At 44.9% G+C, this 14,894-nt stretch overlaps 1 protein-coding gene across 1 annotated transcript in view; it reads left to right on the top strand.

Annotated features, from left to right (window-relative positions):
- The window catches only part of LOC139543482 (neurogenic locus notch homolog protein 1-like), a 56,012-nt gene that overhangs the window by 33,690 nt on the left and 7,428 nt on the right, over positions 1-14,894 (top strand). Inside the window, exons 13-27 of the mRNA XM_071349586.1 lie at positions 467-659; positions 745-890; positions 2,726-2,839; positions 3,608-3,727; positions 3,844-3,996; positions 4,099-4,327; positions 5,032-5,233; positions 5,523-5,676; positions 7,447-7,631; positions 10,607-10,739; positions 11,128-11,385; positions 11,545-11,657; positions 12,097-12,668; positions 12,998-13,438; positions 13,691-13,836. Coding sequence (XP_071205687.1) covers positions 467-659; positions 745-890; positions 2,726-2,839; positions 3,608-3,727; positions 3,844-3,996; positions 4,099-4,327; positions 5,032-5,233; positions 5,523-5,676; positions 7,447-7,631; positions 10,607-10,739; positions 11,128-11,385; positions 11,545-11,657; positions 12,097-12,668; positions 12,998-13,438; positions 13,691-13,836 — 3,159 coding nt within the window. The remainder of the gene's footprint in view (positions 1-466; positions 660-744; positions 891-2,725; positions 2,840-3,607; positions 3,728-3,843; positions 3,997-4,098; positions 4,328-5,031; positions 5,234-5,522; positions 5,677-7,446; positions 7,632-10,606; positions 10,740-11,127; positions 11,386-11,544; positions 11,658-12,096; positions 12,669-12,997; positions 13,439-13,690; positions 13,837-14,894) is intronic.

Here is a 14,894-nt window from a genome sequence, read left to right as displayed (position 1 = left end):
CACCGGCGTGTGAAATGGGGCCTGGCCATTCTGTTTCTCCTTACCAGCCCTGGGTTAAGGTGGCCCTCCCTCCCTCCTCCACAGTTCCCCCTATGAGGCGAGGAGGGGGTGGCGAGAGGCTTTGTGTGTCCCATTGTCACTGGTATAAAATATCTGAGCTTACACCCCCTCAGATCCAGCTGAAACATTCCTTCTCCCTCCTTACCAGAGCACATCTTATTATTCAATGGGTAGGGAGAGGGAAAGGCCTCACTGCTAATCTCCAGCGGCTAGCCAGGCAGCCTCACCCTGCTTCTATATACCCTTTAGTAATGTGGCCCTGTGTGTTGTGCAGACTCCCCCCCATCACCTCAGCAACGAACAAAGGATTAGAGAGGGAGAAGAAAACAGTATGTCCAGCTGTGGTTTCTTTAAACAATGGCCATAAATGAATCAAAACTCACCCCCTGCTGTGTTGGATTTTCAGGCGCCATGTGCAACATCAATACCGACGAGTGTGCCATCAACCCCTGTCACAACGGTGGCACCTGCATCGATAGCATCAACAGCTTCACGTGCCTGTGCCCAGAGGGCTACAGTGATGCCACCTGTCTGTTGCAGGTGGATGAGTGTGGCAGCAACCCCTGCATCCATGGCCGCTGCCAGGATCTGGTCAATGGGTGAGCGCACACTCACTCACTCACTCACTCACTCACTCACTCACTCACTCACTCACTCACTCACCTTTCTCTATCTGTATTCCAGCTACAGGTGTTTCTGTGACTCTGGCTGGGGTGGGCCTAACTGTGACATCAACAACAACGAGTGTGAGTCCAACCCGTGTATGAACGGTGGCACCTGCAAGGATATGACCAGTGGATATGTTTGTAGCTGCCGAGCCGGCTTCAGTGGTCAGTTCAATTCAACGTGTCTTCCCTTACTGTTTCTCACTGTCCCTATCATCTCCGTGTCTCTCTCCCTTTGCCCCTCCCTCTCTCGCTCTTCTCTACCTTCTTACACCTTGCAAGTTAACACTAGAAGCTTATTACCTAAAATGGATCAATTGAAAATGTGGGTTCACAGCTCCAATCCAGATGTGTTGGTCATTACTGAGACGTGCTTAAGGAAGAGTGTTTTGGACATTTATGTTAATCTTTCTGGATATAACCTTCTTCGGCAAGACAGATCTTCCAAAGGTGGTGGAGTGGCAATCTTTACCAAGGAACACCTTCAGTGCTCGGTTGTCTCTACCAAGTCTGTCCCCAAACAATTTGATTTGCTGGTTTTAAGCATTAAACTTTCAAATAGCTCCTTGTTGACTGTTCCTGGGTGTTATCGTCCTGGTAACTACCTCTCTCAGAGTGCAGTGTATAAAGTCAGAACATCTGATGTCTCAGCCACTGCCTGTCACCAAGGGAGTATCTCAAGGCTCGATCCTAGGCCCCACACTCTTCTCAATTTACATCAACAACATCGCTCAGGCAGTAGGAAGCTCTCTCATCCATTTGTATGCGGATAAAACAGTCTTATACTCAGCTGGCCCCTCCCCGGATTTTGTGTTAAACGCTCAACAACAAAGCTTTCTTAGTGTCCAACAAGCTCTCTCTACCCTTAACCTTGTTCTGAACACCTCCAAAACAAAGGTCATGTGGTCTGGTAAGAAGAATGCCCCTCTCCCCACAGGTGTTTGGGCTTGAGGTAGTCATCTCATACAAGTACTTGGGAGTATGGCTAGATGGTACACTGTCCTTCTTTCAGCACATATCAAAGCTGCAGGCTCAAGTTAAATCTAGACTTGGTTTCCTCTATCGTAAACACTCCTCTTTCACCCCAGCTGCCAAACTAACCTTGATTCAGATTACTATTTTACCCATGCTAGATTACGGAGACGTAATTTATAGATCGGCAGGTAAGGGTGCTCTCGAGCGGCTAGATTGTCTTTACCATTCGGCCATCAGATTTGCCACCAATGCTTCTTATAGGACACATCACTGCACTCTATACTCCTCTGTAAACTTGGCATCTCTGTATACTTGTCGCAAGACCCACTGGTTGATGCTTATTTATAAAACCCTCTTAGGCCTCACTGGGGAACCCTTATCTGATATATCTACTGCAGCCCTCATCCTCCACATACAACACCCGTTCTGCCAGTCACATTCTGTTAAAGGTCCCCAAAGCACACACATCCCTGGGTCGCTCCTCTTTTCAGTTCGCTGCAGCTAGCGACTGGAACGAGCTGCAAAAACACTCAAACTGGACAGTTTTCTCAATCTCGTCATTCTAAGACTCAATCATGGACACTCTTACTGACAGTTGTGGCTGCTTTGTGTGATGTATTGTTGTCTACCTTCTTGCCCTTTGTGCTGTTGTTTGTGCCCGTATGTGACTAGAAAAGGGAAATATTGTATCATGTTTTGTGCTGCTGCCATGTTGTGTTGTCATGTGTTGCTGCCATGCTATGTTGTTGTCTTAGGTCTCTCTTTATGTAGTGTCTCTTGTCGTGATGTGTGTTTTGTTCTATATTTTTATTTATTTTTTATATTCCAGCCCCCGTCCCCGCAGGCGGCCTTTTGCTTTTTGGTAGGCCGTCATTGTAAATAGGAATTTGTTCTAAACTGACTTGCCTAGTTAAATAAAAACCCTCTCAATGCCGCAACTCTGAATTTGTGTGTGGTGGATATCATCCCTCGTACATCTGCGACTCTAACCCATGTGTGTTCTCTAATCCCCGGCCATGCCTTAGGACCTAACTGCCAAACTAACATCAACGAGTGTGCCTCCAACCCCTGCCTGAACCAGGGCACCTGCATTGACGACGTGGCCGGCTACAAGTGCAACTGCTTACTGCCCTATACCGGTATGATAACGTATTGATTTTCCCGGAGCCATATAGGCCTAACGAGATGTACAGTAGCCTTATGGCTGGTTTTGGTTTGGCCCTCTACTCAGAAAGCCCTGTGGGGCTCCAGAATAGTTGAGTGCCCACTAACTGTGTGGAAACAGGCCTTATGATTTGTTCCTCTCTATCATTTGTGGAAAAATCCACCCTGTCTACCATGTTGTGATAACTGTGTGCGTGTTTGCACGCTTGTGTGTGTGTGTGTGTGTGTGGGTGTGTGGGAATAACATGCTATAGACCGTGAGGACTAGGAACTGGAGCCCGTGGCCACTTCCTCTTCCTGTCTCTGGGCTAAACAATAGCAGGAAACAGGAAGCAGCTTCCTGCCTGGCCTCTGGTTACTGTGGAGATGGATAGGGAAGTGGACGGAAAAGTGGGCTTTAAAAACTGATGGGGGAAAGTCCTCCGTATGTTACTAGAAAAGGGAAATATCATGCAATGCTGCCATTTTCATTTCGCTGTAAAACAACTTTGAAGAAGTCAACTCTACCAAGAGTTTAAAAGCATTGAATCGTGATGTAGTACTTCTCCAAAGTTGTCTAACTGCAAAAGGGAAGTGGAGAGTGAAATAAAAATGTAACATGAACGAAACATGTATGAATGGAACAAACATTCATGGCTCTTACTCAAACAGCGTACAGACATATATTAATGATCTGTGATGGGTTCCCTGTAGCACTTGAGGGCATTTGTTTGAGGTGTGTGTTGTGTTCCTATCCCTACCAGGTGAGACGTGTGAGACACTGCTGGCCCCATGCAGCCCCCGGCCCTGTAAGAACGGTGGAGTGTGTCATGAGTCAGAGGACTACCAGAGCTTCTCCTGCCTCTGTCCGGAGGGATGGCAAGGTAAACTACTCATATCTTCCTCCATCCATCTGTTCTGTTTATTCCTCCATCTGTCCACCCATCCATCCAATAGAGGGGTGTTCTTCGAGAGACTGACTGCCCCCCTCTTCTCTCAGGTCAAACATGCGAGATAGACATCAACGAATGTGTGAAAAGTCCTTGCCGCAGCGGCGCCACATGCCACAACATGGTGGGCAGCTACCGATGCAGCTGCCGTCCGGGCTACACCGGCCAGAAGTGTGAGACGGACATCGACGACTGCAAGCCCAGTAAGGAACTAAACGTCAACTCTTCCCTCTGTCTTGTAAAGTGAACTTGGCCCAACTGTATCCCTTACCTGATTACATATCTCTCTCGCGTTCTCTTTCTAGACCCCTGCAGTAATGGAGGTCTGTGCAGAGATGGAGTGGACAGCTTTGTGTGCACTTGTCTGTCAGGGTTCCGTGGTGGCAGGTGTGAGCAGGACATTAACGAGTGCGAGAGCAACCCGTGTAAGAACGGGGCCAACTGCACCGACTGTGTCAACTCCTACACCTGCACCTGTCCACCCGGTTTCGGTGGCATCAACTGCGAGAATAACACCCCCGACTGCACAGAGAGGTACAGAGAGCAGTTCACATACTGTGCTTTCATTAGTGGCAATTCAAAAGCACGGAGAAAGAGCCCCTTTTTTGCAAGAAACCATACCTCTTCAGAGTATCTTAAATAAATCCCATGTCTTTTCCTACTAGTGCTGAATTTGCTGAACTACTTTGAGGGAAAACTTAATTTATACGACTGATGTGGTTGTCTCGCCCAGCTATCTTTTTAGATGAGTGCACTAATTGTTAAGTGTCTCTGGATAAGAATGTCTACTAAATTACTAAAAATGTAAAATGCTTTTGAATACATCCTAAGAGAAACAATCCCTTTCCACATTGCTTGATTCAAGCTCGGGGCGGCGGGTAGCCTAGTGGTTAGAGCGTTGGGCAAGTAACATGTCGTTCTGCCCCTGAACAAGGCAGTTAACCCACTGTTCCTAGGCCATCATTGTAAATAATAATTTGTTTGTAACTGACTTGCCTAGTTAAATAACGGTTAAATAAATAAAAAATATTAAGTAAAATGCTGACCAGATTATTCTGGATGTTGCTAAATAACCAGCTAATAATTTTAAAAACAGATTGGAAGAAACAACATTTTAAAATAAGCTAAAGTCAAAAATGTAAAAAAAGGTGAACTATCCTTTTAACATCCCTTTAACTCATTTGTTTACTATACTTATAGTCTCAAAACTCGTCCGTTGTTGTGTGTTTTTTCTCTAGCTCTTGCTTCAACGGTGGCACCTGCGTGGATGGCATCAATACCTTCACCTGCCTGTGTCTGCCAGGCTTCACAGGCAGCTACTGCCAGCACGACATCAACGAGTGTGACTCCAAGCCCTGCCTCAACGGTGGCACCTGTCTGGACAGCTACGGCACCTACAAGTGTACCTGCCCTCATGGCTACACTGGAGTCAACTGCCAGGTATGGGCAGAGCGGCAGCCATCTTGACTAAGGGCAGTGGGTTTATGTGTTCTGGCTAGGCAGCCATATCTCCTGAGTTCATTTGATTTTCAGAGCTTCATGGAATTCTATGTGTGTGTTTGTATATAATTATTTTCCCTCTATTTCTATTTATATAATTTTAAAAAACATCTTAGAAACAACTGAGACGTAATAGTGGTAGTCCCCTCAAGTGTGTGTGTGTGTGTGTGTGTGTGTGTGTTACGCATGGGTTTATTTGTGTGTTAATGTGTTCCTGCTCTGCTTGCAGAACCTGGTGCGGTGGTGTGACTCATCTCCCTGTAAGAACGGAGGCTCGTGTTGGCAGCAGGGCTCCTCGTACACCTGTCAGTGTCAGACGGGATGGACCGGCCTCTACTGTGATGTCCCCAGTGTCTCCTGCGAGGTGGCCGCCAAACAGCAAGGTGAACACAAAGCACACAGAGTAAAAACAATTCAAAGTATACAGTGCCTTCAGAAAGTATTCCCCCCCCTAACTTTTTTGTTGTTGTTGTGTTACAGACAGAATTTGAAATTGATTAAATTAAGATTGTTGGTCACTGGCCTAGACACAATACCCTTTAATGTCAAAGTGGAATTATGTTTTTTGACATTTTTACAAATGTATAAAAAAAAATAATCTGAAATGTTTTGAGTCAATAAGTATTCAACCCCTTTGTTATGGCAAGCCTAAATAAGTTCAGAAGTAAAATTGTACCCCACGCATACAATTATCTGTAAGGTCCCTCAGTAGAGCAGTGAATTTCAAACACAGATTCAACCACAAAGAGCAGGAAGGTTTTCCAATGCCTCGCAAGGAACAGTACCTATTGGTAGATGGGTTAAAAAAATACAATTAAAATAAAGCAGACACTAAATATCCCTTTGAGCATGGTGAAGATATAAATTACACTTTGGATGGTGTATCAATACACCCAGTCACTACAAATATACAGGCGTCATTCCTAACTCAGTTGCCAGAGTGGAAGGAAACCGCTCGGGCATTTTAACTTGAGACCAATGGTGACTTTAAAACAGTTTAATGGCTGCGATAGGAGAAAACTGAGGATGGATCAACAACGTTGTAGTTACTCCACAATGCCAATCTAATTGACAGAGTGAAAAGAAGGAAGCCTATACAGTATACAAATATTCCAAAACATGCATTCTGTTTTTGCAACAAGGCACTAAGGTAATACTGCAACAACAAAAAATGTGCAAAGCAATTAACTTTTTGTGCTGAATATAAAGTTTTATGCTTGGGGAAAATCCAATACAACACATTACTGAGTACCACTCTCCATATTTTCAAACATAGTGGTGGCTGCATAATGTTATGGGTATGCATGTAATTGTTAAAGACTGCTGAGTTTTTCAGGATGAAAAAGAAATGGAATGGAGCTAATCACAGACAAAATCCTAGAGGAAAACCTGGTTCAGTCTGCTTTCCACCAGACACTGGGAAATTCATTCACCTTTCAGCAAGACAATAACCTAAACACAAGGCCAAATATATACTGGAGTTGCTTACCAAGAAGACAGTGAATGTTCCTGAGTGTCAGAGTTAGTTTAGACTTAAATCTGCTTGAAAATCTATGGCAAGACTTGAAAATGGTTGTCTTGAAATGATCAATTTGACAGAGCTTGAAGCATTTTGAAAAGAATAATGGGCAAATATTGTACAATCCAGGTGTGCAAAGCTCTTATAGACTTATCCAGAAAGCCTCACAGCTGTAATTACTGCCAAAGATTATTCTAACGTATATTGACTCGGGTGTGAATACTTATGTAAATTAAATATTTCTGTATTTCATTTCCCCAAAAATCCATTACATTTTTAGATGTATTGTGTGTAGATATGTGAGATGTATTTTTTTAAATATATATACTTTTTTATTCACACAACAAAATGTGGATTAAGTCAAGGAGTATGAATACTTTCTGAAGACATTATATGTAACTATTAGACTGTTAATTTAGGCGAGACAGAGCACATTGTTCTGCGCACACACTCTATGACCATCTCTAGGCCAAGCAGACAAAGATCCAGTTTTGCATGTAAAATTGACCAATACAGAATGGTTAGGGGATGGTAAGAGCATGTTTGTGTGTTTTTGTATGCTGTGTGAGTGTATATATGTTACTGTATAGCTAATATCTCCCCCCCACCCACCCCCCCCCCCTCTTGTCTGAAGGTGTGGAGGTGGCTCTCCTGTGTCGTAACTCGGGCCAGTGTCTGGATGCTGGCAACACCCACTACTGCCGCTGCCAGGCGGGCTACATGGGCAGCTACTGCCAGGAACAGGTGGACGAGTGCGCCCCCAACCCTTGCCAGAACGGTGCCACCTGCACAGACTACCTGGGAGGGTACAGTTGTGAGGTATATATGCTCTAGCTAGCAAAGCTTAATCAACACAAACATCAATTATTATTCATTTGTTATCATTCATTTACGCAGTTATATGCCCACTCCGTAATTCCAAGCACAACAAAAACGACAGCTCCGCCACTTGGTGAGCTACAGTATAATCTCTCTTTCTTTCAAGGGTGGTAGGATGTCAAAATTCAAGATGAAACCGTTGCTATTTCATCTTTCCACAAGATATACAGTTGAAGTCGGACGTTTACATACACTTAGGTTGGAGTCATTAAAACTTGTTTTTCAACCACTCCACAAATTTCTTGTTAATTAACTATAGTTTTGGCAAGTCGGTTAGGACATCTACTTTATGCATGACACAAGTCATTTTTCCAACAATTGTTTATAGACAGATTATTTCACTTAGAATTCACTGTATCACAATTCCTTTGGGTCAGAAGTTTACATACACTGCGTTGACTGTGCCTTTAAACAGCTTGGGAAATTCCAGAAAATTCTGTCATGGCTTTAGAAGCTTCTGATAGGCTAATTGACATCATTTTTGTTAATTGGAGGTGTACCTGTGGATGTATTTCAAGGCCTACCTTCAAACTCAGTGCCTCTTAGCTTGACATCATGGGAAAATCAAAAGAAATCAGCCAAGACCTCAGGAAAAAAAATTTGTAGTCCTCCACAAGTCTGGTTCATTCTTGGGGGCAATTTCCAAACGCCTGAAGGTACCACGTTCATCTGTACAAACAATAGTACGCAAGTATAAACACCGTGGGACCACACAGCCGTCATACCGTTCAGGCAGGAGACACGTTCTGTCTCCTTGAGATGAACGTACTTTGGTGCGAAAAGTGCAAATCAATCCCAGAACAACAGCAAAGGACCTTGTGAAGATGCTGGAGGAAACGGGTACAAAAGTATATATATCCACAGTAAAACGAGTCCTATATCGACATAACCTGAAAGGCCACTCAGCAAGGAAGAAGCCACTGCTCCAAAACCGCCATAAAAAAGCTAGACTACGGTTTGCAACTGCACATGGGGACAAAGATTGTACTTTTTGGAGAAATGTTCTCTGGTCTGATGAAACAAAAATAGTAACAACTGTTTGGCCATCGTTATGTTTGGAGGCAAAAGGGGGAGGCTTGCAAGCTGAAGAACACCATCCCAAACGTGAAGAACGGGGGTGTCAGCATCATGTTGTAGGGGTGCTTTGCTGCAGGAGGGACTGGTGCACTTCACAAAATAGATGGCATCATGGGGGAGGAAAATTATGTGGATATATTGAAACAACATCTCAAGACATGTCAGGAAGTTAAAGCTTGGTTGCAAATGGGTCTTCCAAATGGATAATGACCCCAAGCATACTTCCAAAGTTGTGGCAAAATGGCTTAAGGACAACAAAGTCAAGATGGAGTGGCCATCACAAAGCCCTGACCTCAATCCAATAGAAAATGTGTGGGCAGAACTGAAAAAGCGTGTGCGAGCAAGGAGGCCTACAAACCTGACTCAGTTACCCCAGCTCTGTCAGGAGGAATGGGCCAAAATTCACACAAATTATTGTGGAAGGCTACCTGAAACATTTGACCCAAGTTAAACAATTTTAAAGGCAATGCTACCAAATACTAATTGAATGTATGTAAACTTCTGACCCACTGGGAATGTGATGAAAGAAATAAAAGCTGAAATAAATAATTCTCTCTACTATTATTCTGACATTTCACATTCTTAAAATAAAGTGGTGATCCTAACTGACCTAAGACAGAGACTTTTTACTAGGATTAATGTTAGGAATTGTGAAAAACTGAGTTTAAATGTATTTGGTTAAGGTGTATGTAAACTTCCGACTTCAACTGTAGTCCCAACACAAATCTAGGGTTGCTAGAGACGCGACCCAGTCGTTCTGTATCTATTCACGTGGCCCAGTCGTTCGTTCTAAATGTTCCATTGCCATACTGGCTGGCAACGTTCTTATCCCTTACTTGCTAGCTAGCCAACTACGGCTAATTTACAGTCACGTCAGAAGTGCAGCCAGAATAACAGCAAAGTAGCTGCATTTGCGGTTGTTTAAGCTGTTTTTCTATTGACATTTATTTGGATACATCCATCACAATGAGCTAATGAGGCACTATTTCGCCTGCCCTAGAAAATGTGAACCCTTGTCAGGACACTGTTGTTCAGAGGAGCTAGCCAACAACAAAGCTACAGTAACACAATCACTTCAAACTGAAGCTGGAAAGACTGCAAATTACTTTTTTCAATATATATTTTTTTGTATATATCCATAAAAATTATGCCAGCTGATTCCAGATTTTGACTGGCTGAGAAAAGCTGTCTTCCTGTCTGTCTCGTCCTGACTCCCGACATGTTCATTACTATGGGACAGCAGGAGACCGAATTTCAATATTGAAACAGTGTTGCAAATGTTGGAGAGATAGATAGCAAGGTTTATTCAAATATCCGCTGTTGTTAGCAAAATGTTGGTTTAAATGAAATGTGAGATAATGTCTAGATGCTTTTTATAGTGGAGGTCAAGTTTATAAGTTGCCTGGCTGGGCTGATGAGACAAGCATTTTAACGTCACAGATTTAGCAAGTGGTAATTTGTGGAATAGACACCGGCTGAAATGCGGTTTTAATCAATCAGCATTCAGGATTAGACCCACCCGTTGTATAATATCAAGTGTATGGACCAGGTTTCCCTTGAGTAGGGTTGCACAATTCTGGAAATTTTCAATAAATTCCCAGATTATCCAGAAATCCTGGTTGGAAATCCGGAATCCTCCAACCAGGATTTTGGGAAAATCTGGGAATTTATTGAAAGTTTCCAGAATTGTGCAACCCTACTCAAGGGAAACCTGGTCCATACACTTGATATTAGAACAGTGTGAAAGTAGAGCAATGCTGGGTATCTTGAATCGTGTTTAAGTTAGTACTTAATTTCTCTGGTATTTGAATGGTTTTGGTCCGGTTTGTCTCTGTCAGTGTCTTCCTGGGTACCACGGGGTGAACTGCTCCAAGGAGATCAACGAATGTCTGTCTCAGCCCTGTCAGCACGGGGGCACCTGCATCGACCTCATAAACACCTACAAATGCTCCTGTCCCAGAGGAACACAAGGTACACATTAGCACATACACACACACACCAGCCATCTCATAAAAATGTATATGAAGCTCTCATCCGTCTGCAGTCTACCACTGAAAAACAAGCACAGAACAGTTAGTAGCAGCATATTAGTCATGTAGAACCATGCAGTAGTAGACTAAGTGGAGCTCTATGCTAAATTACATAGAATTAGATGTAATACTGTTCTTCCGTATTTCCTGCTTATTCCCTCCTGATTCCCGGGAGTCCTCCAACCTGGATGTCAAGATAATCTGGAAATGTATTGAAAGTTTCCAGAATTGCGCAACCCTACTCAAGGGAGACCTAGTCCATACACTTGATATTATACAACGGGTGGGTCTAATCCTGAATGCTAATCCTCAGCCCACCCTTTCCCCAGGCATTCACTGTGAGATCAACCTGGATGACTGTAACCCTTCTACGGACCCTCTGACCAATGAGCCCAAGTGTTTCAACAAGGGTCAGTGTGTGGACAGAGTGGGGGGCTACCACTGCATGTGCCCCGCTGGCTACGTAGGGGAGCGCTGCGAGGGTGACGTCAACGAGTGCCTGTCGGACCCCTGCGACCTGCGAGGCTCCTACAACTGTGTCCAGCTCACCAACAGCTACCGCTGCGAGTGTCGCACTGGATACACAGGTACTGACCATACCCTACGCACCTCAAATAAATTGGATTGTTCTGTGTTTATGACCGATTGACACAACAATGCAAGACAAAAACAAAAAAACATTGTCCACACATTTGCAATGTACATAAATAACACACATCGTTCTACCTCTCTCTTCTCAACTCCAGGCCAGCGCTGTGACAAGGTGTTTGATGGCTGTAAGGGGAGACCATGTAGGAACGGAGGAATGTGTGCAGTGGCCAGTAACAACCCCGACGGATTCATCTGCAAATGCCCACCGGTGAGCACATTTACATGTTAGTCATTTAACAGACAATCTCATCCAGAGCGGTAGTGAGTGCTTACATTTTTGTACTGGTCCCCGTGGAAAGTGAACCTACAACCCTGGCATTGCGAGCGCCTTGCTCTACCAACTGAGCCACACTCCACTGACCAGACCACAAACTGTGGACCTCACCCTGGCCATAATGGCAACATGTTCCCCATTTAGAGAAAAGGGAATATGGTGTGGCTGTTAGGGGCTGTTTGGACAGCATACAGTTCCCTCTGTATTTCTAGCCACAATTAAGCATCATTATTCATGTGTTTTGATTAACTTTCAGTCTCTTTTTTTGTATATCTTTGTGGAAAGGGAGCGGTTTGGCGACGCAAAGTAAATGTGCGTGCCAACAGACTGTTTTGAGGCACAACCTCATCTCGCCTATCTCTGTCTTATCCAGGGTTACACAGGCTCCTCCTGCGAATACGACTCACGCTTCTGTGGTAGCCTCAACTGCAGAAATGGTGGCACCTGTGTCTCCGGCCACCTGAGCCCTCGTTGCTTGTGCCCCGCGGCTTTTACCGGCCCCGAGTGCCAGACTCCCACGAACAGCCCCTGCAACGTCAACCACTGCTACAACGGGGGCACTTGCCAGAGAACCCCCGATGCACCCTTCTTCCACTGCAGCTGCCCGAACAACTTCAATGGCCTGCTCTGCCACATCCTTGATTACTCCTTTCCCGGTGGGTTCGGCCGGGACATCACACCACCACCCGAGGTAGAGGTGAGCTGCGAGATCCCGCAGTGCGACGAGTGGGCGGGCAACCACATCTGTGACTCGCTGTGCAACAACCACGCCTGCGGCTGGGACGGCGGCGACTGCTCACTCAACTTCGATGACCCATGGCAGAACTGCTCGGCGGCTCTGCAGTGCTGGCGGTACTTCAATGACGGGAAGTGCGACGAGCAGTGCAAAAGCCCTGGGTGTCTCTACGACGGCTTCGACTGCCAGGGACAGGAGGGACAGTGCAAGTGAGTCTCAGTCGTGCTCGAATTCCAATATCCTATGTTCCATCTCAACCTCTCACTATCTCACTATGCCCAGTCTCAAACCTGTTTCACTCTCAGATGATTATTAAAACATATTCAACCATGTAAGAAGGATGATATGTTGTGTTTGTAAGAATAATGAACATTGTCTACTTCCAACCTTCCAACTCCTTACAAGTCTACCTATGCAAGTCATCTTTTCTAGCCAACCGACTTTTCTATCTACATTGCGACCTCATCCAAGTCCTCTGTCTTTAGTTAACTTAAGTGCTAATCCTAATATTGTCCATGTTAATGCTCCCTCTCCCCAGCCCGCTGTATGACCAGTACTGTAAGGACCACTATGCGGACGGCCACTGCGACCAGGGCTGTAACAACGCAGAGTGCGAGTGGGACGGCCTGGACTGCGCCAACAACATGCCCGAGAAGCTAGCTGACGGCCACCTGGTCCTTGTGGTCCACATCCCCCCCGAGCAGCTAAAAAATGGTTTATCCACGTTCCTCCGTGAGCTCAGCAGCGTTTTGCACACCAACGTGGTGTTCCGGCGCGACGCAAACGGAGAGCCCATGGTGTTCCCCTACTATGGCAGCGAGCAGGAGCTGGCTAAGCACAACGTGAAGCGTTCCACCGACAGCTGGCCCGACTGGGCGGTCGTGCCGGCCAACATGCTGGGCCAGGTGAAGGAGAGCGTGGGGTCCATGGTAAACCTGCCCCGCCAGCGCAGAGAATTGGACCTCATGCAGGTCAAAGGGTAGGTACACACACTTGTTCATTTTGTTATACATTGCTCAGTCACACGCATTCAATGATGCACACACGAATGCACCCACAGTCGCTCGCTCACTCACACAAAACACTCACTCAGACATTACTTGTTGAGTCTTTCCAAAGAATTTTCCTTAGATTTGATATTCGAGAGGAGTGTCAGAAGTTGACCTGATTGGTCAAGTGAATCCTTTCCTTCCCTATTATTGGTTGAATTAACTCTCCCCTTCTTTGATAGGTCGGTGGTATACCTGGAGATTGATAACCGCCAGTGCTACCAGCAGTCCACGGAATGCTTCCAGAGCGCCACCGACGTCGCCGCGTTCCTGGGAGCATTGGCCTCCAGCGGGAATCTCAATGTTCCTTACATCGAGGCAGTCACCAGTAAGTAGCAACATACAGTATCTCTCCAGCTGAAATATTCTCCATTAAAAAATGTCTCTCCTTCATAAAATATGACTATGAAATTATGAAAATAGGCTAATAACTACTTTAATGCTTGTGATTTAGATGATGATGGTGACTTTATATGCATCCATTAGGAAAAATGTGTGTCATACAGCATGCCAATATACAGATATTCACATAGACAGACGTAGAGCACATACAGTTGAAGTCGGAGGTTTACATACACCTTAGCCAAATACATTTAAACTCAGTTTTTCACAATTCCTGACATTTAATCCTAGTAAAAATTCCCTGTCTTAGATCAGTTAGGATCACCACTTTATTTTAAGAATGTGAATTGTCAGAATAATAGTAGAGAGAGTGATTTATTTCAGCTTTTCTTTCTTTCATCACATTCCCAATGGGTCAGAAGTTTACATCCACTCAAATAGTATTTGGTAGCATTGCCTTTAAATTGCTTAACTTGGGTCAAACGTTTCGGGTAGCCTTTCGCAAGCTTCCCACAATAAGTTGGGTGAATTTTGGCCCATTCCTCCTGACAGAGCTGGTGTAACTGAGTCAGGTTTGTAGGCCTCCTTGCTCGCACACGCTTTTTCAGTTCTGCCCACAAATTTTCTATAGGATTGAGGTCATGGCTTTGTGATGGCCACTCCAATACCTTGACTTTGTTGTCCTTAAGCCATTTTGCCACAATTTGGAAGAATGCTTGGGGTCATTGTCCATTTGGAAGACCCATTTGCGACCAAGCTTAAACTTCCTGACTGATGTCTTGAGATGTTGCCTCAATATATCCACATAATTTTTATCCCTCATGATGCCATCTATTTTGTGAAGTGCACTAGTCCCTCCTGCAGCAAAGCACCCCCACAACATGATGCTGCCACCCCCGTGCTTCACGTTTGGGATGGTGTTCTTCGGCTTGCAAGCGTCCACCTTTTTCCTCCAAACATAATGATGGTCATTCGTTTCATCAGACCAGAGGACATTTCTCCAAAAAGTATGATCTTTGTCCCCATGTGCATTTGCAAACCATA

Source organism: Salvelinus alpinus, chromosome 18, assembly GCF_045679555.1.
Source record: "Salvelinus alpinus chromosome 18, SLU_Salpinus.1, whole genome shotgun sequence".
Taxonomy (NCBI): Eukaryota; Metazoa; Chordata; class Actinopteri; order Salmoniformes; family Salmonidae; genus Salvelinus; species Salvelinus alpinus.
The sequence above is the reverse complement of the archived record's forward strand: the minus strand, read 5'-3'. Positions and strand labels throughout refer to the sequence as shown.